Here is a 27119-nt window from a genome sequence, read left to right on the forward strand (position 1 = left end):
TGACACTACTCATCCTAAGAACACAACTTTCCTTTCCATGAAGCGACATTAATATGGTTTTAATGTTAAGTTATGGTGCCTCGAGGTGGGAAAAAAACAAGCTTCCAACCTTGCTAGATGTGTCTCTAATGTGTCAAAGAAAACCATTATATCGTCCAGATATACTGGTAAACTTGACAAGATCTCCCCACCAAAGATGCTTTCCATGTCACACTGAAATGTCCCAGGTGCATTACACAACGTCATGGCCATCCTTTTCAACTCAACTAGCCCGAGTGGAGTACAGTCTTGTGTACATCCCTGGGGTGGACCTTCACCTGATGGTAGCCTGTTGCAAAACCAAAGTTGGAAAACCATTTATCCCCGCTCAAGGCATCCAACACCTCAGCATATCTGGGGATCAGGAAAGCATTCTTCCTTGTGACCTCATTGAACCTGCGGTGGTCAACACAGTCTCATGGTTCCATCTTTCATCCATACAATTAGTACTGGGGCCGCATATGGGCTACAACTGGCCTGTATTACCCCCTGCGTTGTTCTTTGTGCTCCCTCACCTCCTTCAACTGACTGGTTGGTAACCGCCGAAATGGCTATATCGAATTGGCGCCTCATCGTTCAAGAGGATCTGATGTTGGAGAACCTCAGTACATCCTAGACCGACCCTGCCATCCGTGAACACATCCTTATATGTCCTCAGTGTGAGCTGGTCTGGGGTCGTGTGTCACCAGACACATGTGTCAGGTCCACCTGGAAGCCCAGGTCTGCCAGACCTTGTGGCAGCTCCTCCTCCTCCTCCCTACCTCCAGACTCGTCCCTTATCTCAGTAACTCCCTCCTCCAAGAAGGATTGCTTCTCTCATGTCTTTTCCACCTGGGCAGCTTCCATCCTTTCCCTAGCTAGGTGGTGGAGGTCCCCACCTTTACCACCACACGTCCATAACACAGAGTCGTACAGGACAGGATCAGAAACAGAGTAGCAGGCAACCACCGCCCCTCTCCCTCTAGCGGTTCGCTCACGGCCTTCAGCCATGGGCACCTCCCTCCTGACTCCACCCAAGCGTTGACTACCTGCTGGTAAGATCTGGATCGACTTCCTCTCACCTGCTGCAGCCCAACCCAGCAGACGGTGCACCAGTGTATCTGTTCTGCTTCCCTCAGGCGCTGGAGCCATCCTTGCCCTACTGCCTTGTGGTTGACCTCCCGTGTGTAGGAGAGCAAAAATGTCTGAATCCGTCCCTCACTACAACCACGGTCCCTCCCCACCAAACACGGCTGCTGCCAGCACTGACCACACAATTGGTGTGCTGGGCTTGCCAATTGATAATTCTCTCTCTCTCTCTCTCTCTCTCTCTCTCTCTCTCTCTCTCTCTCTCTCTCTCTCTCTCTCTCTCTCTCTCTCTCTCTCTCTCTCTCTCTATATATATATATATATATATATATATATATATATATATATATATATATATATATATATATATATATATATATATATATACATTCATTTTTTCATTACATTTCAAGCTAGAAGTTTCAGTTTTCTAAATTGTTTCTTACATTTTTCATATGTATATATATGTATGTGTGTGTGTGTGTGTATATGTGCGTATGTGTGTGTATGTGTGTGTATGTATATATATATATATATATATATATATATATATATATATATATATATGTATATATATATATATATATATATATATATATATATATATATATATATATATATATATATATATATATATATGTATATATATATATATATATATATATATATATATATATATATATATATATATATATATATATATTATTTTTTTTTATTATACTTTGTCGCTGTCTCCCGCGTTTGCGAGGTAGCGCAAGGAAACAGACGAAAGAAATGGCCCAACCCCCCCCTATACACATATATACATACGTCCACACACGCAAATATACACACCTACACAGCTTTCCATGGTTTACCCCAGACGCTTCACATGCCCTGATTCAATCCACTGACAGCACGTCAACCCCGGTATACCACATCGCTCCAATTCACTCTATTCCTTGCCCTCCTTTCACCCTCCTGCATGTTCAGGCCCCGATCACACAGAATCTTTTTCACTCCATCTTTCCACCTCCAATTTGGTTTCCCTCTTCTCCTCGTTCCCTCCACCTCCGACACATATATCCTCTTGGTCAATCTTTCCTCACTCATTCTCTCCATGTGCCCAAACCACTTCAAAACACCCTCTTCTGCTCTCTCAACCACGCTCTTTTTATTTCCACACATCTCTCTTACCCTTACGTTACTCACTCGATCAAACCACCTCACACCACACATTGTCCTCAAACATCTCATTTCCAGCACATCCATCCTCCTGCGCACAACTCTATCCATAGCCCACGCCTCGCAACCATACAACATTGTTGGAACCACTATTCCTTCAAACATACCCATTTTTGCTTTCCGAGATAATGTTCTCGACTTCCACACATTCTTCAAGGCTCCCAGAATTTTCGCCTCCTCCCCCACCCTATGATCCACTTCCGCTTCCATGGTTCCATCCGCTGCCAGATCCATTCCCAGATATCTAAAAGACTTCACTTCCTCCAGTTTTTCTCCATTCAAACTCACCTCCCAATTGACTTGACCCTCAACCCTACTGTACCTAATAACCTTGCTCTTATTCACATTTACTCTTAACTTTCTTCTTTCACACACTTTACCAAACTCAGTCACCAGCTTCTGCAGTTTCTCACATGAATCAGCCACCAGCGCTGTATCATCAGCGAACAACGACTGACTCACTTCCCAAGCTCTCTCATCCCCACCAGACTTCATACTTGCCCCTCTTTCAAAACTCTTGCATTTACATCCCTAACAACCCCATCCATAAACAAATTAAACAACCATGGAGACATCACACACCCCTGCCGCAAACCTACATTCACTGAGAACCAATCACTTTCCTCTCTTCCTACACGTACACATGCCTTACATCCTCGATAAAAACTTTTCACTGCTTCTAACAACTTTCCTCCCAAACCATATATTCTTAATACCTTCCACAGAGCATCTCTATCAACTCTATCATATGCCTTCTCCAGATCCATAAATGCTACATACAAATCCATTTCCTTTTCTAAGTATTTCTCACATACATTCTTCAAAGCAAACACCTGATCCACACATCCTCTACCACTTCTGAAACCACACTGCTCTTCCCCAATCTGATGCTCTGTACATGCCTTCACCCTCTCAATCAATACCCTCCCATATAATTTACCAGGAATACTAAACAAGCTTATACCTCTGTAATTTGAGCACTCACTCTTATCCCCTTTGCCTTTGTACAATGGCACTATGCACGCATTCCGCCAATCCTCAGGCACCTCACCATGAGCCATACATACATTAAATAACCTTACCAACTAGTCAACAATACAGTCACCCCCCTTTTTAATAAATTCCACTGCAATACCATCCAAACCTGCTGCCTTGCCGGCTTTCATCTTCCGCAAGGCTTTCACTACCTCTTCTCTGTTTACCAAATCATTTTCCCTAACCCTCTCACTTTGCACACCACCTCGACCAAAACACCCTATATCTGCCACTCTATCATCAACCACATTCAACAAACCTTCAAAATACTCATTCCATCTCCTTCTCACATCACCACTACTTTTTATCACCTCCCCATTTGCGCCCTTCACTGAAGTTCCCATTTGCTCCCTTGTCTTACGCACTTTATTTACCTCCTTCCAGAACATCTTTTTATTCTCCCTAAAATTTAATGATACTCTCTCACCTCAGCTCTCATTTACCCTTTTTTCACCTCTTGCACCTTTCTCTTGACCTCCTGTCTCTTTCTCTTATACATCTCCCACTCAATTGCATTTTTTCCCTGCAAAAATCGTCCAAATGCCTCACTCTTCTCTTTCACTAATACTCTTACTTCTTCATCCCACCACTCACTACCCTTTCTAATCAACCCACCTCCCACTCTTCTCATGCCACAAGCATCTTTTGCGCAATCCATCACTGATTCCCTAAATACATCCCATTCCTCCCCCACTCCCCTTACTTCCATTGTTCTCACCTTTTTCCATTCTGTACTCAGTCTCTCCTGGTACTTCCTCACACAGGTCTCCTTCCCAAGCTCACTTACTCTCACCACCCTCTTCACCCCAACATTCACTCTTCTTTTCTGAAAACCCATACAAATCTTCACCTTAGCCTCCACAAGATAATGATCAGACATCCCTCCAGTTGCACCTCTCAGCACATTAACATCCAAAAGTCTCTCTTTCGCACGCCTGTCAATTAACACGTAATCCAATAACGCTCTCTGGCCATCTCTCCTACTTACATAAGTATACTTATGTATATCTCGCTTTTTAACCCAGGTATTCCCAATCATCAGTCCTTTTTCAGCACATAAATCTACAAGCTCTTCACCATTTCCATTTACAACACTGAACACCCCATGTATACCAATTATTCCCTCAACTGCCACATTACTCATCTTTGCATTCAAATCACCCATCACTATAACCCGGTCTCGTGCATCAACACCACTAACACACTCATTCAGCTGCTCCCAAAACACTTGCCTCTCATGATCTTTCTTCTCATGCCCAGGTGCATATGCACCAATAATCACCCACCTGTCTCCATCAATTTTCAGTTTTACACATATTAATCGAGAATTTACTTTCTTACACTCTATCACATACTCCCACAACTCCTGTTTCAGAAGTATTGCTACTCCTTCCCTTGCTCTTGTCCTCTCACTAACCCCTGACTTTACTCCCCAGACATTCCCAAACCACTCTTCCCCTTTACCCTTGAGCTTCGTTTCACTCAGAGCAAAAACATCCAGGTTCCTTTCCTCAAACATACTACCTATCTCTCCTTTTTTCACATCTTGGTTACATCCACACACATTTAGGCACCCCACTCTGAGCCTTCGAGGAGGATGAGCACTCCCCGAGTGACTCCTTCTTCTGTTTCCCATTTTAGAAAGTTAATACAAGGAGGGGAGGATTTCTGGCCCCCCGCTCCCGTCCCCTCTAGTCGCTTTCTACGACACGCGAGGAATATATATATATATATATATATATATATATATATATATATATATATATATATATTATCCCTGGGGATAGGGGTGAAAGAATACTTCCCACGCATTCCTCGCGTGGCGTAGAAAGCGACTAGAGGGGACGGGAGCGGGGGGCCAGAAATCCTCCACTCCGTGTACTTTTTAACTTTCTAAAATGGGAAACAGAAGAAGGAGTCACGCGGGGAGTGCTCATCCTCCTCGAAGGCTCAGATTGGGGTGCCTAAATGTGTGTGGATGTAACCAAGATGTGAAAAAAGGAGAGATAGGTAGTATATTTGAGGAAAGGAACCTGGATGTTTTGGCTCTGAGTGAAACGAAGCTCAAGGGTAAAGGGGAAGAGTGGTTTGGGAATGTCTTGGGAGTAAAGTCAGGGGTTAGTGAGAAGACAAGAGCAAGGGAAGGAGTAGCAATACTCCTGAAACAGGAGTTCTGGGAGTATGTGATAGAATGTGAGAAAGTAAATTCTCGATTAATATGGGTAAAACTGAAAGTTGATGGAGAGAGATGGGTGATTATTGGTGCATATGCACCTGGGCATGAGAAGAAAGATCATGAGAGGCAAGTGTTTTGGGAGCAGCTGAATGAGTGTGTTAGTGGTTTTGATGCACGAGACCGGATTATAGTGATGGGTGATTTGAATGCAAAGGTGAGTAATGTGGCAGTTGAGGGAATAATTGGTATACATGGGGTGTTCAGTGTTGCAAATGGAAATGGTGAAGAGCTTGTAGATTTATGTGGTGAAAAAGGACTGATGATTGGGAATACCTGGTTTAAAAAGCGAGATATACAAAAGTATACTTATGTAAGTAGGAGAGATGGCCAGAGAGCGTTATTGGATTACGTGTTAATTGACAGGCGCGCGAAAGAGAGACTTTTGGATGTTAATGTGCTGAGAGGTGCAACTGGAGGGATGTCTGATCATTATCTTGTGGAGGCTAAGGTGAAGATTTGTATGGGTTTTCAGAAAAGAAGAGTGAATGTTGGGGTGAAAAGGGTGGTGAGAGTAAGTGAGCTTGGGAAGGAGACTTGTGTGAGGAAGTACCAGGAGAGACTGAGTACAGAATGGAAAAAGGTGAGAACAATGGAAGTAAGGGGAGTGGGGGAGGAATGAGATGTATTTAGGGAATCAGTGATGGATTGCGCAAAAGATGCTTGTGGCATGAGAAGAGTGGGAGATGGGTTGATTAGAAAGGGTAGTGAGTGGTGGGATGAAGAAGTAAGAATATTAGTGAAAGAGAAGAGAGAGGCATTTGGACGATTTTTGCAGGGAAAAAATGCAATTGAGTGGGAGATGTATAAAAGAAAGAGACAGGAGGTCAAGAGAAAGGTGCAAGAGGTGAAAAAAAGGGCAAATGTGAGTTGGGGTGAGAGAGTATCATTAAATTTTAGGGAGAATAAAAAGATGTTCTGGAAGGAGGTAAATAAAGTGCGTAAGACAAGGGAGCAAATGGGAACTTCAGTGAAGGGCGCAAATGGGGAGGTGATAACAAGTAGTGGTGATGTGAGAAGGAGATGGAGTGAGTATTTTGAAGGTTTGCTGAATGTGTTTGGTGATGGAGTGGCAGATGTGGGGTGTTTTGGTCGAGGTGGTGTGCAAAGTGAGAGGGTTGGGGAAAATGATTTGGTAAACAGAGAAGAGGTAGTAAAAGCTTTGCGGAAGATGAAAGCCGGCAAGGCAGCAGGTTTGGATGGTATTGCAGTGGAATTTATTAAAAAAGGGGGTGACTGTATTGTTGACTGGTTGGTAAGGTTATTTAATGTATGTATGACTCATGGTGAGGTGCCTGAGGATTGGCGGAATGCGTGCATAGTGCCATTGTACAAAGGCAAAGGGGATAAGAGTGAGTGCTCAAATTACAGAGGTATAAGTTTGTTGAGTATTCCTGGTAAATTATATGGGAGGGTATTGATTGAGAGGGTGAAGGCATGTACAGAGCATCAGATTGGGGAAGAGCAGTGTGGTTTCAGAAATGGTAGAGGATGTGTGGATCAGGTGTTTGCTTTGAAGAATATATGTGAGAAATACTTAGGAAAGCAAATGGATTTGTATGTAGCATTTATGGATCTGGAGAAGGCATATGATAGAGTTGACAGAGATGCTCTGTGGAAGGTATTAAGAATATATGGTGTGGGAGGCAAGTTGTTAGAAGCAGTGAAAAGTTTTTATCGAGGATGTAAGGCATGTGTACGTGTAGGAAGAGAGGAAAGTGATTGGTTCTCAGTGAATGTAGGTTTGCGGCAGGGGTGTGTGATGTCTCCATGGTTGTTTAATTTGTTTATGGATGGGGTTGTTAGGGAGGTGAATGCAAGAGTTTTGGAAAGAGGGGCAAGTATGAAGTCTGTTGGGGATGAGAGAGCTTGGGAAGTGAGTCAGTTGTTGTTCGCTGATGATACAGCGCTGGTGGCTGATTCATGTGAGAAACTGCAGAAGCTGATGACTGAGTTTGGTAAAGTGTGTGAAAGAAAGTTAAGAGTAAATGTGAATAAGAGCAAGGTTATTAGGTACAGAAGGGTTGAGGGTCAAGTCAATTGGGAGGTGAGTTTGAATGGAGAAAAACTGGAGGAAGTAAAGTGTTTTAGATATCTGGGAGTGGATCTGACAGCGGATGGAACCATGTAAGCGGAAGTGAATCATAGGGTGGAGGAGGGGGCGAAAATCCTGGGAGCCTTGAAGAATGTATGGAAGTCGAGAACATTATCTCGGAAAGCAAAAATGGGTATGTTTGAAGGAATAGTGGTTCCAACAATGTTGTATGGTTGCGAGGCGTGGGCTATGGATAGAGTGGTGCGCAGGAGAATGGATGTGCTGGAAATGAGATGTTTGAGGACAATGTGTGGCGTGAGGTGGTTTGATCGAGTAAGTAACGTAAGGGTAAGAGAGATGTGTGGAAATAAAAAGAGCGTGGTTGAGAGAGCAGAAGAGGGTGTTTTGAAATGGTTTGGGCACATGGAGAGAATGAGTGAGGAAAGATTGACCAAGAGGATATATGTGTCGGAGGTGGAGGGAACGAGGAGAAGAGGGAGACCAAATTGGAGGTGGAAAGATGGAGTGAAAAAGATTTTGTGTGATCGGGGCCTGAACATGCAGGAGGGTGAAAGGAAGGCAGGGAATAGAGTGAATTGGAGCGATGTGGTATACCGGGGTTGACGTGCTGTCAGTGGATTGAATCAGGGCATGTGAAGCGTCTCGGGTAAACCATGGAAAGCTGTGTAGGTATGTATATTTGCGTGTGTGGACGTAGGTATATACATGTGTATGGGGGGGGTTGGGCCATTTCTTTCGTCTGTTTCCTTACGCTACCTCGCAAACGCGGGAGACAGCGACAAAGCAAAAAAAAAGAAAAAAAACAAAAAATATATATATATATATGTATATATATGTATATATATATTTGCTTTGTCGCTGTATCCCGCGTTAGCGAGATAGCGCAAGGAAACAGACGAAAGGATGGCCCAACCCACCCCCATACACATGTATATACATACACGTCCACACACACAAATATACATGCCTATACATCTCAACGTGTATATATATATATATATATATATATATATATATATATATATATATATATATATATATACACACATATATATATATATATATACACACATATATATATATATATATATATATATATATATATATATATATATATATATATATATATATATATATATATAAGGGAGCGGGAGGCTGGAAATCCTCCCCTCTCGTTTTTTTTTTTAATTTTCCAAAAGAAGGAACAGAGAAGAGGGCCAGGTGAGGATATTCCCTCAAAGGCCCAGTCCTCTGTTCTTAACGCTACCTCGCTATCGCGGGAAATGGCGAATGGTATAAAAAAAAAAAAATATATATATATATATATATATATATATATATATATATATATATATATATATATATATATATATATATATATATATATATATATATACACACACACAAAGACATATACATATATACACATGTACATAATTCATACTGTCTGCCTTTATTCATTCCCACCGCCACCCCGCCACACATGAAATAACAACCCCCTCCCCCCTCATGTGCGCGAGGTAGCGCTAGGAAAAGACAACAAAGGCCACATTCGCTCACACTCAGTCTCTAGCTGTCATGCAATAATGCCCGAAACCACAGCTCACTTTCCACATCCAGGCCCCACACAACTTTCCATGGTTTACCCCAGACGCTTCACATGCCCTGGTTCAATCCATTGACAGCATGTCGACCCCGGTATACCACATCGTTCCAATTCACTCTATTCCTTGTACGCCTTTCACCCTCCTGCATGTTCAGGCCCCGATCACTCAAAATCTTTTTCACTCCATCTTTCCACCTCCAATTTGGTCTCCCACTTCTCCTCGTTCCCTCCACCTCTGACACATATATCCTCTTGGTCAATCTTTCCTTACTCATTCTCTCCATGTGACCAAACCATTTCAAAACACACCCTTCTGCTCTCTGAACCACACTCTTTTTATTACCACACATCTCTCTCACCCTTACATTACTTACTCGATCAAACCACATCAGACCACATATTGTCCTCAAACATCTCATTTCCAGCACATCCTGCGCACAACTCTATCCATAGCCCACGCCTCGCAACCATACAACATTGTTGAAACCACTGTTCCTTCAAACATACCAATTTTTGCTTTCCGAAATAATGTTCTCGACTTCCAAACATTCTTCAAGGCTCCCAGGATTTTCGCCCCCTCCCCCACCCTATGATTCACTTCCGCTTCCATGGTTCCATCCGCAGCCAGATCCACTCCCAGATATCTAAAACACTTTACTATCCAGTTTTTCTCCATTTAAACTTACCTCCCAATTGACTTGACCCTCAACCCTACTGTACCTAATTACCTTGCTCTTATTCACATTCACTCTTAACTTTCTTCTTTCACACACTTTACCAAACTCAGTCACCAGCTTCTGCAGTTTCTCACATGAATCAGCCACCAGCGCTGTATCATCAGCGAACAACTGACTCACTTCCCAAGCGCTCTCATCCACAACAGACTGCATACTTGCCCCTCTTTCCAAAACTCTTGCATTCACCTCCCTAACAACCCCATCCATAAACAAATTAAAGAACCATGGAGACATCACACATCCCTGCCGCAAACCTACATTCAGTGAGAACCAATCACTTTCCTCTCTTCCTACACGTACACATGCCTTACTTACATCCTCGATAAAAACTTTTCACTGCTTCTAACAACTTGCCTCCCACGCCATATATTCTTAATACCTTCCACAGAGCATCTCTATCAACTCTATCATATGCCTTCTCCAGATCCATAAATGCTACATACAAATCCATTTGCTTTTCTAAGTATTTCTCAAATACATTCTTCAAAGCAAACACCTGATCCACACATCCTCTACCACTTCTGAAACCACACTGCTCTTCCCCTATCTGATGCTCTGTACATGCCTTCACCCTCTCAATCAATGCCCTCCCGTATAATTTACCAGGAATACTCAACAAACTTATACCTCTATAATTTGAGCACTCAATCTTATCCCCTTTGCCTTTGTACAATGGCACTATGCAAGCATTCCACCAATCCTCAGGCACCTCACCATGAATCATACATACATTAAATAACCTTACCAACCGGTCAACAATACAGTCACTCCCTTTTTATAATAAATTAACACTGCAATACCATCCAAACCTGCTGCCTTGCCGGCTTTCATCTTCCGCAAAGCTTTTACTACCTCTTCTCTGTTTACCAAATCATTTTCCTTAACCCTCTCACTTTGCACACCACCTCGACCAAAACACCCTATATCTGCCACTCTATCATCAAACATTTTCAACAAACCTTCAAGATACTCACTCGATCTCCTTCTCACATCACCACTACTTGTTATCACCTTCCCATTAGCCCCCTTCACTGAAGTTCCCATTTGCTCCCTTGTCTTACGCACTTTATTTACCTCCTTCCAAAACATCTTTTTATTCTCCCTAAAATTTAATGATACTCTCTCACCCCAACTCTCATTTGCCCTCTTTTTCACCTCTTGCACCTTTCTCTTGACCTCCTGCCTCTTTCTTTTATACATCTCCCACTCATTTGCATTTTTTCCCTGCAAAAATCGTCCAAATGCCTCTCTCTTCTTCTTCACTAATAATCTTACTTCTTCATCCCATCACTCGCTACCCTTTCCAATCAACTCACCTCCCACGCTTCTCATGCCACAAGCATCTTTTGCGCAATCCATCACTGCTTCCCTAAATACATCCCATTCCTCCCCTACTCCCTTTACCTCCTTTGTTCTCACCTTTTTCCATTCTGTACTGTCTCTCCTGGTACGTCCTCATACAAGTCTCCTTCCCAAGCTCACTTACTCTCACCACTCTCTTCACCCCAACATTCTCTCTTCTTTTCTGAAAACCCCTACAAATCTTCACCTTCGCCTCCACAAGATAATGATCAGACATCCCTGAAGTTGCACCTCTCAGCACATTAACATTCAAAAGTCTCTCTTTCGCGCGCCTATCAATTAACACGTAATCCAATAACGCTCTCTGGCCATCTCTCCTACTTTCATACGTATACTTATGTATATCTCACTTTTTAAACCAGGTATTCCCAATCACCAGTTCTTTCTCAGCATATATATATATATATATATATATATATATATATATATATATATATATATATATATATATATATATATATATATATCCCTGGGGATAGGGGATTAAGAATACTTCCCACGTATTCCCTGCGTGTCGTAGAAGGCGACTGAAAGGGGAGGGAGCGGGGAGCTGGAAATCCTCCCCTCTCGTTTTTTTTTTAAATTTTCCAAAAGAAGGAACAGGGGGGGCCAGGTGAGGATATTCCAAAATAGGCCCAGTCCTCTGTTCTTAGCCCTACCTCGCTAACGCGGGAAATGGCGAATATTTTAAAAGAAAAAAAGAAAAGATATATATATATATATATATATATATATATATATATATATATATATATATATATATATATATATATATATATATATGCATATATATATATATATATATATATATATATATATATATATATATATATATATATATATATATATATATATATATATATATGAATATATATATATATATATATATATATATATATATATATATATATATATATATATTTTTTTTTTTTTTTACCGCTGTCTCCCGCGTGTGCGAGGTAGCGCAAGGAAACAGACGAAAGAAATGGCCCAACCCACCCCCATACACCTGTATATACATACGTCCACACACGCAAAATATACATACCTACACAGCTTTCCATGGTTTACCCCAGACGCTTCACATGCCCCGATTTAATCCACTGACAGCATGTCAACCCCGGTATACCACATCGCTCCAATTCACTCTACTCCTTGCCCTCCTTTCACCCTCCTGCATGTTCAGGCCCCGATCACACAAAATCTTTTTCACTCCATCTTTCCACCTCCAATTTGGTCTCCCTCTTCTCCTCGTTTCCTCCACCTCCGACACATATATCCTCTTAGTCAATCTTTCCTCACTCATTCTCTCCATGTGCCAAACCATTTCAAAACACCCTCTTCTGCTCTCTCAACCACGCTCTTTTTATTTCCGCACATCTCTCTTACCTTTACGTTACTTACTCGATCAAACCACCTCACACCACTCATTGTCCTCAAACATCTCATTTCCAGCACATCCATCCTCCTGCGCACAACTCTATCCATAGCCCACGACTCGCAACCATACAACATTGTTGGAACCACTATTCCTTCAAACATACTCATTTTTGCTTTCCGAGATAATGTTCTCGACTTCCACACATTCTTAAATACTCCCAGAATTTTCGCCCCCTGCCCCACCCTATGATCCACTTCCGCTTCCATGGTTCCATCCGCTGCCAGATCCACTCCCAGATATCTAAAACACTTCACTTCCTCCAGTTTTTCTCCATTCAAACTCACCTCCCAATTGACTTGACCCTCAACCCTACTGTACCTAATAACCTTGCTCTTATTCACATTTACTCTTAACTTTCTTCTTTCACACACTTTACCAAACTCAGTCACCAGCTTCTGCAGTTTCTCACATGAATCAGCCGCCAGCGCTGTATCATCAGCGAACAACAACTGACTCACTTCCCAAGCTCTCTCATCCCCAACAGACTTCATACTTGCCCCTCTTTCCAAAACTCTTGCATTCACCTCCCTAACAACCCCATCCATAAACAAATTAAACAACCATGGAGACATCACACACCCCTGCCGCAAACCTACATTCACTGAGAACCAATCACTTTCCTCTCTTCCTACACGTACACATGCCTTACATCCTCGATAAAAACTTTTCACTGCTTCTAACAACTTGCCTCCCACACCATATATTTTTAATACCTTCCACAGAGCATCTCTATCAACTCCAGATCCATAAATGCTACATACAAATCCATTTGCTTTTCTAAGTATTTCTCACATACATTCTTCAAAGCAAACACCTGATCCACACATCCTCTACCACTTCTGAAACCACACTGCTCTTCCCCAATCTGATGTTCTGTACATGCCTTCACCCTCTCAATCAATACCCTCCCATATAATTTACCAGGAATACTCAACAAACTTATACCTCTGTAATTTGAGCACTCACTCTTATCCCCTTTGCCTTTGTACAATGGCACTATGCACGCATTCTGCCAATCCTCAGGCACCTCACCGTGAGTCATACATACATTAAATAACCTTACCAACCAGTCAACAATACAGTCACCCCCTTTTTTAATAAATTCCACTGCAATACCATCCAAACCTGCTGACTTGCCGGCTTTCATCTTCCGCAAAGCTTTTACTACCTCTTCTCTGTTTACCAAATCATTTTCCCTAACCCTCTCACTTTGCACACCACCTCGACCAAAACACCCTATATCTGCCACTCTATCATCAAACACATTCAACAAACCTTCAAAATACTCACTCCATCTCCTTCTCACATCACCACTACTTGTTATCTCCTCCCCATTTGCGCCCTTCACTGAAGTTCCCATTTGCTCCCTTGTCTTACGCACTTTATTTACCTCCTTCCAGAACATCTTTTTATTCTCCCTAAAATTTAATGATACTCTCTCACCCCAACTCTCATTTGCCCTTTTTTTCACCTCTTGCACCTTTCTCTTGACCTCCTGTCTCTTTCTTTTATACGTCTCCCACTCAACTGCATTTTTTCCCTGCAAAAATCGTCCAAATGCCTCTCTTCTCTTTCACTAATACTCTTACTTCTTCATCCCACCACTCACTACCCTTTCTAATCAACCCACCTCCCACTCTTCTCATGCCACAAGCATCTTTTGCGCAATCCATCACTGATTCCCTAAATACATCCCATTCCTCCCCCACTCCCCTTACTTCCATTGTTCTCACCTTTTTCCATTCTGTACTCAGTCTCTCCTGGTACTTCCTCACACAAGTCTCCTTCCCAAGCTCACTTACTCTCACCACCCTCTTCACCCCAACATTCACTCTTTTTTCTGAAAACCCATACAAATCTTCACCTTAGCCTCCACAAGATAATGATCAGACATCCCTCCAGTTGCACCTCTCAGCACATTAACATCCAAAAGTCTCTCTTTCGCGCGCCTGTCAATTAACACGTAATCCAATAACGCTCTCTGGCCATCTCTCCTACTTACATAAGTATACTTATGTATATCTCGCTTTTTAAACCAGGTATTCCCAATCATCAGTCCTTTTTCAGCACATAAATCTACAAGCTCTTCACCATTCCCATTTACAACACTGAACACCCCATGTATACCAATTATTCCCTCAACTGCCACATTACTCACCTTTGCATTCAAATCACCCATCACTATAACCCGGTCTCGTGTATCAAAACCACTAACACACTCATTCAGTTGCTCCCAAAACACTTGCCTCTCATGATCTTTCTTCTCATGCCCAGGTGCATATGCACCAATAATCACCCATCTCTCTCCATCAACTTTCAGTTTTACCCATATTAATCGAGAATTTACTTTCTTACATTCTATCACGTACTCCCACAACTCCTGTTTCAGGAGTACTGCTACTCCTTCCCTTGCTCTTGTCCTCTCACTAACCCCTGACTTTACTCCCAAGACATTCCCAAATCACTCTTCCCCTTCACCCTTGAGCTTCGTTTCACTCAGAGCCAAAACATCCAGGTTCCTTTCCTCAAACATACTACCTATCTCTCCTTTTTTCACATCTTGGTTACATCCACACACATTTAGGCACCCCAATATATATATATATATATATATATATATATATATATATATATATATATATATATATATATATATATATATATATATATATATACATATATACATATATTCTTTTTTCTTTATTTTGCTTTGTCGCTGTCTCCCGCGTTTGCGAGGTAGCGCAAGGAAACAGACGAAAGAAATGGCCCAACCCACCCCCATACACAATGTATACACACACACGTCCACACACGCAAATATACATACCTATACATCTCAATGTACACATATGTATACATACACAGACACATACATATATACCCATGCACACAATTCACACTGTCTGCCCCCATTCACTCCCATCGCCACCTCGCCACACATGGAATACCTTCCCTCTCCCCCCTCATGTGTGCGAGGTAGCACTAGGAAAAGACAACAAAGGCCCCATTCGTTCACACTCATTCTCTAGCTGCCACGCAATAATGCCCGAAACCACAGCTCCCTTTCCACATCCAGGCCCCACACAACTTTCCATGGTTTACCCCAGACGCTTCACATGCCCTGATTCAATCCACTGACAGCACGTCAACCCCGGTATACCACATCGATCCAATTCACTCTATTCCGTGCCCTCCTTTCACCCTCCTGCATGTTCAGGCCCCGATCACACAAAATCTTTTTCATTCCATCTTTCCACCTCCAATTTGGTTTCCCACTTCTCCTCGTTCCCTCCACCTCCGACACATATATCCTCTTGGTCAATCTTTCCTCGCTCATTCTCTCCATGTGCCCAAACCATTTCAAAACACCCTCTTTTGCTCTCTCAACCACGCTCTTTTTATTTCCACACATCTCTCTTACCCTTACGTTACTCACTCGATCAAACCACCTCACACCACACATTGTCCTCAAACATCTCATTTCCAGCACATCCATCCTCCTGCGCACCACTCTATCCATAGCCCACGCCTCGCAACCATACAACATTGTTGGAACCACTATTCCTTCAAACATACCCATTTTTGCTTTCCGAGATAATGTTCTTGACTTCCACACATTCTTCAAGGCCCCCAGGATTTTCGCCCCCTGCCCCACCCTATGATCCACTTCCGCTTCCATGGTTCCATCCGCTGCCAGATCCACTCCCAGATATCTAAAACACTTCACTTCCTCCAGTTTTTCTCCATTCAAACTCACCTCCCAATTGACTTGACCCTCAACCCTACTGTACCTAATAACCTTGCTCTTATTCACATTTACTCTTAACTTTCTTCTTCCACACACTTTTCCAAACTCAGTCACCAGCTTCTGCAGTTTCTCACATGAATCAGCCACCAGCGCTGTATCATCAGCGAACAACAACTGACTCACTTCCCAAGCTCTCTCATCCCCAACAGACTTCATACTTGCCCCTCTTTCCAAAACTCTTGCATTTACCTCCCTAACAACCCCATCCATAAACAAATTAAACAACCATGGAGACATCACACACCCCTGCCGCAAACCTACATTCACTGAGAACCAATCACTTTCCTCTCTTCCTACACGTACACATGCCTTACATCCTCGATAAAAACTTTTCACTGCTTCTAACAACTTTCCTCCCACACCATATATTCTTAATACCTTCCACAGAGCATCTCTATCAACTCTATCATATGCCTTCTCCAGATCCATAAATGCTACATACAAATCCATTTCCTTTTCTAAGTATTTCTCACATACATTCTTCAAAGCAAACACCTGATCTACACATCCTCTACCACTTCTGAAACCACACTGCTCTTCCCCAATCTGATGCTCTGTACATGCCTTCACCCTCTCAATCAATACCCTCCCATATAATTTACCAGGAATACTCAACAAACTTATACCTCTGTAATTTGAGCACTCACACTTATCCCCTTTGCCTTTGTACAATGGCACTATGCACGCATTCCGCCAATCCTCAGGCACCTCACCATGAGTCATACATACATTAAATAACCTTACCAACCAGTCAACAATACAGTCACCCCCTTTTTTAATAAATTCCACTGCAATACCATCCAAACCTGCTGCCTTGCCGGCTTTCATCTTCCGCAAAGCTTTCACTACCTCTTCTCTGTTTACCAAATCATTTTCCCTAACCCTCTCACTTTGCACACCACCTCGACCAAAACACCCTATATCTGCCACTCTATCATCAAACACATTCAACAAACCTTCAAAATACCCACTCAATCTCCTTCTCACATCACCACTACTTGTTTTCACCTCCCCATTTGCGCCCTTCACTGAAGTTCCCATTTGCTCCCTTGTCCTACGCACTTTATTTACCTCCTTCCAGAACATCTTTTTATTCTACCTAAAATTTAATGATACTCTCTCACCCCAACTCTCATTTGCCCTTTTTTTCACCTCTTGCACCTTTCTCTTGACCTCCTGTCTCTTTCTTTTATACATCTCCCACTCAGTTGCATTTTTTCCCTGCAAAAATCGTCCAAATGCCTCTCTCTTCTCTTTCACTAATACTCTTACTTCTTCATCCCACCACTCACTACCCTTTCTAATCAACCCACCTCCCACTCTTCTCATGCCACAAGCATCTTTTGCGCAATCCATCACTGATTCCCTAAATACATCCCATTCCTCCCCCACTCCCCTTACTTCCATTGTTCTCACTTTTTTCCATTCTGTACTCAGTCTCTCCTGGTACTTCCTCACACAAGTCTCCTTCCCAAGCTCACTTACTCTCACCACCCTTTTCACCCCAACATTCACTCTTCTTTTCTGAAAACCCATACAAATCTTCACCTTAGCCTCCACAAGATAATGATCAGACATCCCTCCAGTTGCACCTCTCAGCACATTAACATCCAAAAGTCTCTCTTTCGCACGCCTGTCAATTAACACGTAATCCAATAACGCTCTCTGGCCATCTCTCCTACTTACATAAGTATACTTATGTATATCTCGCTTTTTAAACCAGGTATTCCCAATCATCAGTCCTTTTTCAGCACATAAATCTACAAGCTCTTCACCATTTCCATTTACAACACTGAGCACCCCATGTATACCAATTATTCCCTCAACTGCCACATTACTCACCTTTGCATTCAAATCACCCATATATATATATATATATATATATATATATATATATATATATATATATATATATATATATATATATATATATATATATATATATATATATATATATTCCTGAGTCCACGGGGAAAATGAAACACGATAAATTTCCAAGTGCACTTTTGTGTAATAATCACATCATCAGGGCAGAAACAAGAGAGAAATATGTCAGTTGATATATATCGAAGAGACCATCACTAATAATAAGATTATGATTCTCTGTATATTCAATAATAGAAGATTCAGTGGTATTTCTCATGGTAATAGAGTTAATAACTGAGATGGCATTACTCCAGTCAATACAATGATCATAGTTCTTAACGTGAAATAATCATATGGGGAGATACAAGAAAGAAATATAACAGTCAGTATATATACAGTCAGTTGATATGCAACGAAGAGCCGTAGCTAGGACTCCATTTGGTAAACATGCGATTGTCCAAGACAGACAACGAGTGTATCATAAACTTATTATGTAAACAAGAAGGGAAATTGTTTACAAATTTTCTCAACAATAAAGTTATACAATTTGTATAGCCCTTCACTAACATCAAGGTCATAATTCCTGTGTATTTGATAATAGAAGAATCAGTGATATTTCTTGTGGTACTGGAGTTAGATTTGATAACTGAGATGGCATTACTCCAGTCAATACAATGATCATAGTTTTTAACGTGATTAAACAAGGCATTTGATTCTTGTCCCGTTCTTATACTATATTCATGGAGCTTAAGTCTAACAGAAAGATCCTTACTAGTGTGCCCAACATAAAACTTAATACAATTTCTACATGGCACTTTATAGATGCATCTAGGAGAATTTTCTGGTGAGTTCCTGATTAAGATATGATGTTAGTATTATTGTTGCTGAAGGCAGCATTTACATTAAAGGATTTAAGCAACATGGAAAGTAAAGTAAAATCATTGTATATATATGTATATATATGTATATATATATATATATATATATATATATATATATATATATATATATATATATATATTTATATATATATATATATATATATATATATGTGTGTGTGTGTGTGTGTGTGTGTGTAAGTAGGTTGAACATTATGTTTAATACAATGTTTGTTAAACACTAATACATTTCATAACATTCCCACGATTTTTTTAGTTTTTCAATTTTTCTCATCACAAGTTTTGCTTCATTATATGAAATATGAATCACACATCCTACATGCACTGGTCTTCATATATCCTATATACTATGCTCTTCATATATCCTATATGCACTGACCTTCATATATGCTATATGCACTGGTCTTCACATATCCTATATGCACTGGTCTTCATATATCCTATATACACTGCTATTCATATATCCTATTAGCACTGGTCTTCATATATCCTATATGCACTGGTCATCATATATCCAAATTGCACTGGAATTCATATATCTTATATGCACTGGTCTTCATATATCCTATATGCACTAGTCTTCATATATCCTATATACACTGCTCTCCATATATCCTATATGCACTGGACTTCCTATATCCTATATACACTAGTCTTCATATATCCTCCATGCACTGGCCTTCATACATCCTATATGCACTGGTCTTCACATATCCTATATACACTGCTCTTCATATATCCTATATACACTGCTCTTCATATATCCTATATGCACTGATCTTCATTCATCCTGTATGCACTGATCTTCATATATCCTATATGCACCGGTCTTCTTATATCTTATATGCACTGATCTTCATATATCATATATGCATTGGTCTTCATATATCTTATATGCACTGGTCTTCATATATCTTATACGCACTGGTCTTCATATATCTTATATGCTCTGGTCTTCATATATCTTATATGCTCTGGTCTTCATATATCTTATATGCTCTGGTCTGCGTATATCATATATCCATTGGTCTTCATATATCTTATATGCACTGGTCTTCATATATCATATATGCATTGGTCTTCATATATCTTATATGCACTGGTCTTCATATATCTTATATACACTGGTCTTCATATATCCTATATGCTCTGGTCTTCATATATCTTATATGCTCTGGTCTGCATATATCTTATACGCACTGGTCTTCATATATCTTATATACACTGGTCTTCATATATCTTATATACACTGGTCTTCATATATCCCATATACACTGGTCTTCATATATCCTATATGCTCTGGTCTTCATATATCTTATATGCTCTGGTCTTCATATATCTTATATACACTGGTCTTCATATATCTTATATGCTCAGGTCTTCATATATCTTATATACACTGGTCTTCATATATCTTATATGCTCTGGCCTTCATATATCTTATATACACTGGTCTTCATATATCCTATATACACTGGTCTTCATATATATTCTATATGCTCTGGTCTTCATATATCTTATATGCTCTGGTCTTCATATATCTTATATACACTGGTCTTCATATATCTTATATGCTCAGGTCTTCATATATCTTATATACACTGGTCTTCATATATCTTATATGCTCTGGCCTTCATATATCTTATATACACTGGTCTTCATATATCCTATATACACTGGTCTTCATATATATTCTATATGCTCTGGTCTTCATATATCTTATATGCTCTGGTCTTCATATATCTTATATGCTCTGGTCTTCATATATCTTATATACTCTGGTCTTCATATATCTTATATGCTCTGGTCTTCATATCTCTTATATGCTCTGGTCTTAATATATCTTATATGCACTGGTCTTCATATCTCTTATATGCTCTGGTCTTCAGCAAAATTATATTAAACAACTGAATTGTATCACATCATCAACAAGCATTTCGTTGTATGACATCATCAACAAGCATTTCGTTGTATCACATCATCAACAAGCATTTCGTTGTATCACATCATCAACAAGCATTTCGTTGTATGACATCATCAACAAGCATTTCGTTGTATCACATCATCAACAAGCATTTCGTTGTATGACATCATCAACAAGCATTTCGTTGTATGACATCATCAACAAGCATTTCGTTGTATGACATCATCAACAAGCATTTCGTTGTATCACATCATCAACAAACATTTCGTTGTATGACATCATCAACAAGCATTTCGTTGTATGACATCATCAACAAGCATTTCGTTGTATACACATATGTGTGACGTGCAAACCTGGGTCACTGCAGAGTTGCCCGGCTCTCACCTGGTACACTGAGGAACTGCTGGACGAACAGCTGGACGCAGCCATCCACAACCTGTGTAACAAGGGCGTCAACCTCACCGGCCAACACATTACCATCAACTCTATCTTCCAATGGTTCAGCACTGACTTCGCTCCAACCCAGTCCCTTACCCTAAGGTCAGGTGATAACTGTATTGTTACCCTAAGGTCAGGTGTTACGTGTGTTGTTACCCTAAGGTCAGGTGTTACGTGTGTTCTTACCCTAAGGTCAGGTGATAACTGTATTGTTACCCTAAGGTCAGGTGTTACGTGTGTTGTTACCCTAAGGTCAGGTGATAACTGTATTGTTACCCTAAGGTCAGGTGTTACGTGTGTTGTTACCCTAAGGTCAGGTGATAACTGTATTGTTACCCTAAGGTCAGGTGTTACGTGTGTTGTTACCCTAAGGTCAGGTGATAACTGTATTGTTACCCTAAGGTCAGGTGTTACGTGTGTTGTTACCCTAAGGTCAGGTGATAACTGTATTGTTACCCTAAGGTCAGGTGTTACGTGTGTTGTTACCCTAAGGTCAGGTGATAACTATATTGTTACCCTAAGGTCAGGTGTTACGTGTGTTCTTACCCTAAGGTCAGGTGATAACTGTATTGTTACCCTAAGGTCAGGTGTTACGTGTGTTCTTACCCTAAGGTCAGGTGATAACTGTATTGTTACCCTAAGGTCAGGTGTTACGTGTGTTCTTACCCTAAGGTCAGGTGATAACTGTATTGTTACCCTAAGGTCAGGTGTTACGTGTGTTGTTACCCTAAGGTCAGATCAGGTCAGGTGATACGAGAGAGAGAGAGAGAGAGAGAGAGAGAGAGAGAGAGAGAGAGAGAGAGAGAGAGAGAGAGAGAGAGAGAGAGATTGTATTTACACATGATGACTTCATATACGGTAACACGATAATCTGTGTCGCATTTTGATCATCATTCGAAAAGATATCAATGGTTTCCACGACAGGTTTGGAATGAGACGAATCTAGATGACAAACTGCAGATGTGTCCGTAATGTATGATGGTGCAGATGTGTCCGTAACGTATGATGGTGCAGATGTGTCCGTAATGTATGATGGTGCAGATGTGTCCGTAATGTATGATGGTGCAGATGTGTCCGTAATGTATGATGGTGCAGATGTGTCCGTAATGTATGATGGAGTGAGGTCGTGTGGATCAGCAGAGCAGAGGTGAGGTAACAGGTGAAGCCAGTGTTGTGTGTGGATGTACTTGGCCCACCTGCCATGAGTTGCCATGATCTCTCGCGCTCTGACTGGACCAGAGGATGGTGTTAGATCGAGACTTTGTTGTCCATTTGTGGGAAAGCGTTGCCACAGTTCCGTGGTGCGCTGGTGATGACAGGTCCTCTCGCTCGGCCCTCACGACCTAACGATGGCTCCGCCTCTCGTTGGGCGCACTCAACTTGTGAAACATCAGTGCAAAACATAACTAGGAAATGAATCGATTGAAACAACTCTACCATTTTTATCATCATTACCTGATATCTAATGGAATTTTTCTGTCACAGTTAAAGATGTATAGAAGTTAACAATGCACTATATGTCTTCGCTATATATCGTGCAGTATAGTACAACATCACCACCAGACATAGCGTGCGATCGGGTCATGGGAGAACACAGGCTGGCCACACAAGTGACCAGCACTTACGATATTTTTTCACCATTAAATGTCGTATCAGTGGGTTCGCTCACCCACGCCGGGTGTAAGATGTCCCCTTACCTACAATCCCTACCACTCCTGCCCTACCTACAATCCCTACTACTCCTGCCCTACCTACAATCCCTACCATCCCTGCCCTACCTACAATCCCTGCCATCCCTGCCCTACCTACAATCCCTACCTCCCCTGCCCTACCTACAATCCCTACCACCCCCACCCTACCTACAATCCCTACCACCCCTACCCTACCTACAATCCCTAACACTCTTACCCTACCTACAGTCCCTACCACCCCTGCCCTACCTACAATCCCTACCATCCCTGCCCTACCTACAATCCCTCCCACCCCTGCCCTACCTACATTCCCTACCACCCCTACCCGACCTACAATCCCTACCACCCCTGCCATAACTACAATTCCTACCACCCCTGCCCTACCTACAATCCCTACCACCCCTGCCCTACCTACAATCCCTACCATCCCTGCCCTATTTACAATCCCTACCACCCCTGCCCTACCTAAAATCCCTATCACCGCTAGCTTACCTACAATCCTTACCATCCCTGCCCTACCTACAATCCCTACCACCCCTGCCCTACCTACATTCCCTACCACCCCTACCCTACCTACAATCCCTACCACCCCTGCCATAACTACAATTCCTACCACCCCTGCCTTACCTACAATCCCTGCAACCCCTGCCCTACCTACAATGCCTACCATCCCTACCCTATCTACAATCCCTACCACCCCTGCCCTACCTAAAATCCCTATCACCGCTACCTTACCTACAATCCCTACCACCCCTGCCCTACCTAAAATCCCTACCACCCCTGCCCTACCTACAATCCCTACCATCCCTGCCCTACCTACAATCCCTACCACACCTGCCCTACCTACAATCCCTACCACCCCTACCCGACCTACTATCCCTACCACCCCTGCCATAACTACAATGGCTACCACCCCTGCCTTACCTACAGTCCCTACAACCCCTGCCCTACCTACAATCCCTACCATCCCTACCCTATCTACAATACCTACCACCCCTGCCCTACCTAAAATCCCTATCACCGCTACCTTACCTACAATCCCTACCACCCCTGCCCTACCTAAAATCCCTATCACCGCTACCTTACCTACAATCCCTACCACCCCTGCCCTACCTAAAATCCCTACCACCCCTGCCCTACCTACGATCCCTACCACCCCTGCCCTACCGACAATCCCTACCACCCCTGCCCTACCCACAATCCCTACCATACCTGCCCTACCTACGATCCCTAACACCCCTGCCTTACCTACAATCCCTACCACTCCTGTCCTACCTACAATCCCTACTACTCCTGCCCTACCTACAATCCCTACCATCCCTGCCCTACCTACAATCCCTACCACCACTACCTTACCTATAATCCCTACCACCCCTGCCCTACCTACATTCCCTACCACCCCTACCCGACCTACAATCCCTACCACCCCTGCCATAACTACAATTCCTACCACCCCTGCCCTACCTACAATCCCTACCACCCCTGCCCTACCTACAATCCCTACCATCCCTGCCCTATCTACAATCCCTACCACCCCTGCCCTACCTACAATCCCTATCATCGCTACCTTACCTACAATCCCTACCATCCCTGCCCTACTTACAATCCCTACCACCCCTGCCCTACCTACATTCCCTACCACCCTTACCCTACCTACAATCCCTACCACCCCTGCCATAACTACAATGCCTACCACCCCTGCCTTACCTACAATCCCTGCAACCCCTGCCCTACCCACAATCTCTACCATCCCTACCCTATCAACAATCCCTACCACCCCTGCCCTACCTAAAATCCCTATCACCCCTACCTTACCTACAATCCCTACCACCCCTGCCCTACCTAAAATCCCTACCACCCCTGCCCTACCTACAGTCCCTACCACCCCTGCCCTACCTACAATCCCTACCACCCTTACCCTACCTACAATCCTTGCCACCCTTACCCTACCTACAATCCCTATCACCCCTACCCTACCTACAATCCCTACCACCCCTACCCTACCTGCAATCCCTAACACTCTTACCCTACCTACAATCCCTACCACCCCCACCCTACCTACAATCCCTACCACCCCTGCCCTACCTACAATCCCTACCACCGCAGCCCTACCTACATTCCCTACCACCCCCTACCCGACCTACAATCCCTACCACCCCTGCCATAACTACAATTCCTACCACCCCTGCCCTACCTACAATCCCTACCACCCTCACCCTACCTACAATCCCTACCACCCCTGCCCTACCTACAATCCCTACCACCCCTGCCCTACCTACATTCCCTACCACCCCTACCCGACCTACAATCCCTACCATTCCTACCCTACCTACAATCCCTACCATTCCTACCCTACCTACAATCCCTACCACCCCTGCCCTACCTACAATCCCTACCACCACTGCTCTACCTACAATCCCTACCACCCCTACCCTACTTCCAATGCATACAACCCCTGCCCTACATACAATCCCTACCACCCTTACACTACCCACAATCCCTACCACCCCTGCCCTACCTACAATCCCTAACACCCCTAACCTACCTACCTACAATTCCTACCATCCCCTAAAGCCCCTAACACCCCTGCCCTACCTACAGTCCGTACCATCCTTGCCCTACCTACAATCCCTACCACCCCTACCCTACCTACAATCCCTATCACCCCTACCCAACCTATAATCCCTACCATCCCTGCCCTACCTACAATCGCTACCACCCCTACCCTACCTACAATCCCTACCACCCCTGCCCTGACTACAATCTCTACCACCCTGCCCTACCTACAATCCCCACCACCCCTACCCGACCTACAACCCTTACCACCCCTATCCTACCTACAATCCCTACCACCCCTGCCCTACCTACAATCCCTATCACCCCTGCCCTACATACAATCCCTACCACCCCTGCCCTACATACAATCCCTACCATCCCTGCCCTACCTACAATCTCTACCATCTCTACCCTACCTACAATCCCCACCACCCCTACCATACCTACAATCCCTACCCCCTCTGTCCTACCTACAATCCCTACCACCCCTGCCCTACCTACAATCCCTACCACTCCTGCCCTACCTACAATCCTTACCACCCCTACCCTACCTACAATCCCTACCATCGCTGCCCTACCTACAATCCCTACCATTTCTGCCCTACCTATAATCCCCACCCCTCCTACCCTACCTACAATCCCTACCACCCTGTCCTACCTACAATCCCTACCTCCCCTGCCTTACCTACATTTCCTACCATCCTTGCCCTACCTACAATCCCTATCACCCCTGCCCTACCTATAATCCCTACCACCCCTACCCTACCTACAATCTCTACCACCCCTGCCCTAATTACATTCCCCACCACCCCTACCCTACCTACAATCCCTACCACCCCTGCCCTACCTACAACCCCTACCATCCCTGCCCTATCTACAATCCCTACCATCCCTGCCCTACCTACAACCCCTACCACCCCTGCCCTACCTACAATCCCTACCATCCCTGATCTTAGAGGGGCTGGATTTCAGGGGGGTTCACGACACATAAGAGTCACCTTCGTTGGTTCATGTCCAGAGGATTCAGGATTCATGAACAGAAATCTTACGTACACAAGCGAGGATGATGTACTGAAACTTTGTTTGGATCCAGATTTTTCTCTGTATTTTTCTCAGTAGGGAACATGGCTCGGGTA

At 42.9% G+C, this 27119-nt stretch overlaps 1 protein-coding gene across 2 annotated transcripts in view; it reads left to right on the forward strand.

Moving 5' to 3' along the window:
• Positions 1 to 27119, forward strand: part of LOC139758183 (gamma-interferon-inducible lysosomal thiol reductase-like) — a 286092-nt gene that overhangs the window by 126438 nt on the left and 132535 nt on the right. For both annotated transcript variants that reach the window (XM_071679391.1, XM_071679392.1), the window contains one exon: positions 21666 to 21838. In XM_071679391.1, the coding sequence (XP_071535492.1) occupies positions 21666 to 21838 (173 nt within the window). The remainder of the gene's footprint in view (positions 1 to 21665; positions 21839 to 27119) is intronic.

Source organism: Panulirus ornatus, chromosome 29 (genome assembly GCF_036320965.1).
Source record: "Panulirus ornatus isolate Po-2019 chromosome 29, ASM3632096v1, whole genome shotgun sequence".
Taxonomy (NCBI): Eukaryota; Metazoa; Arthropoda; class Malacostraca; order Decapoda; family Palinuridae; genus Panulirus; species Panulirus ornatus.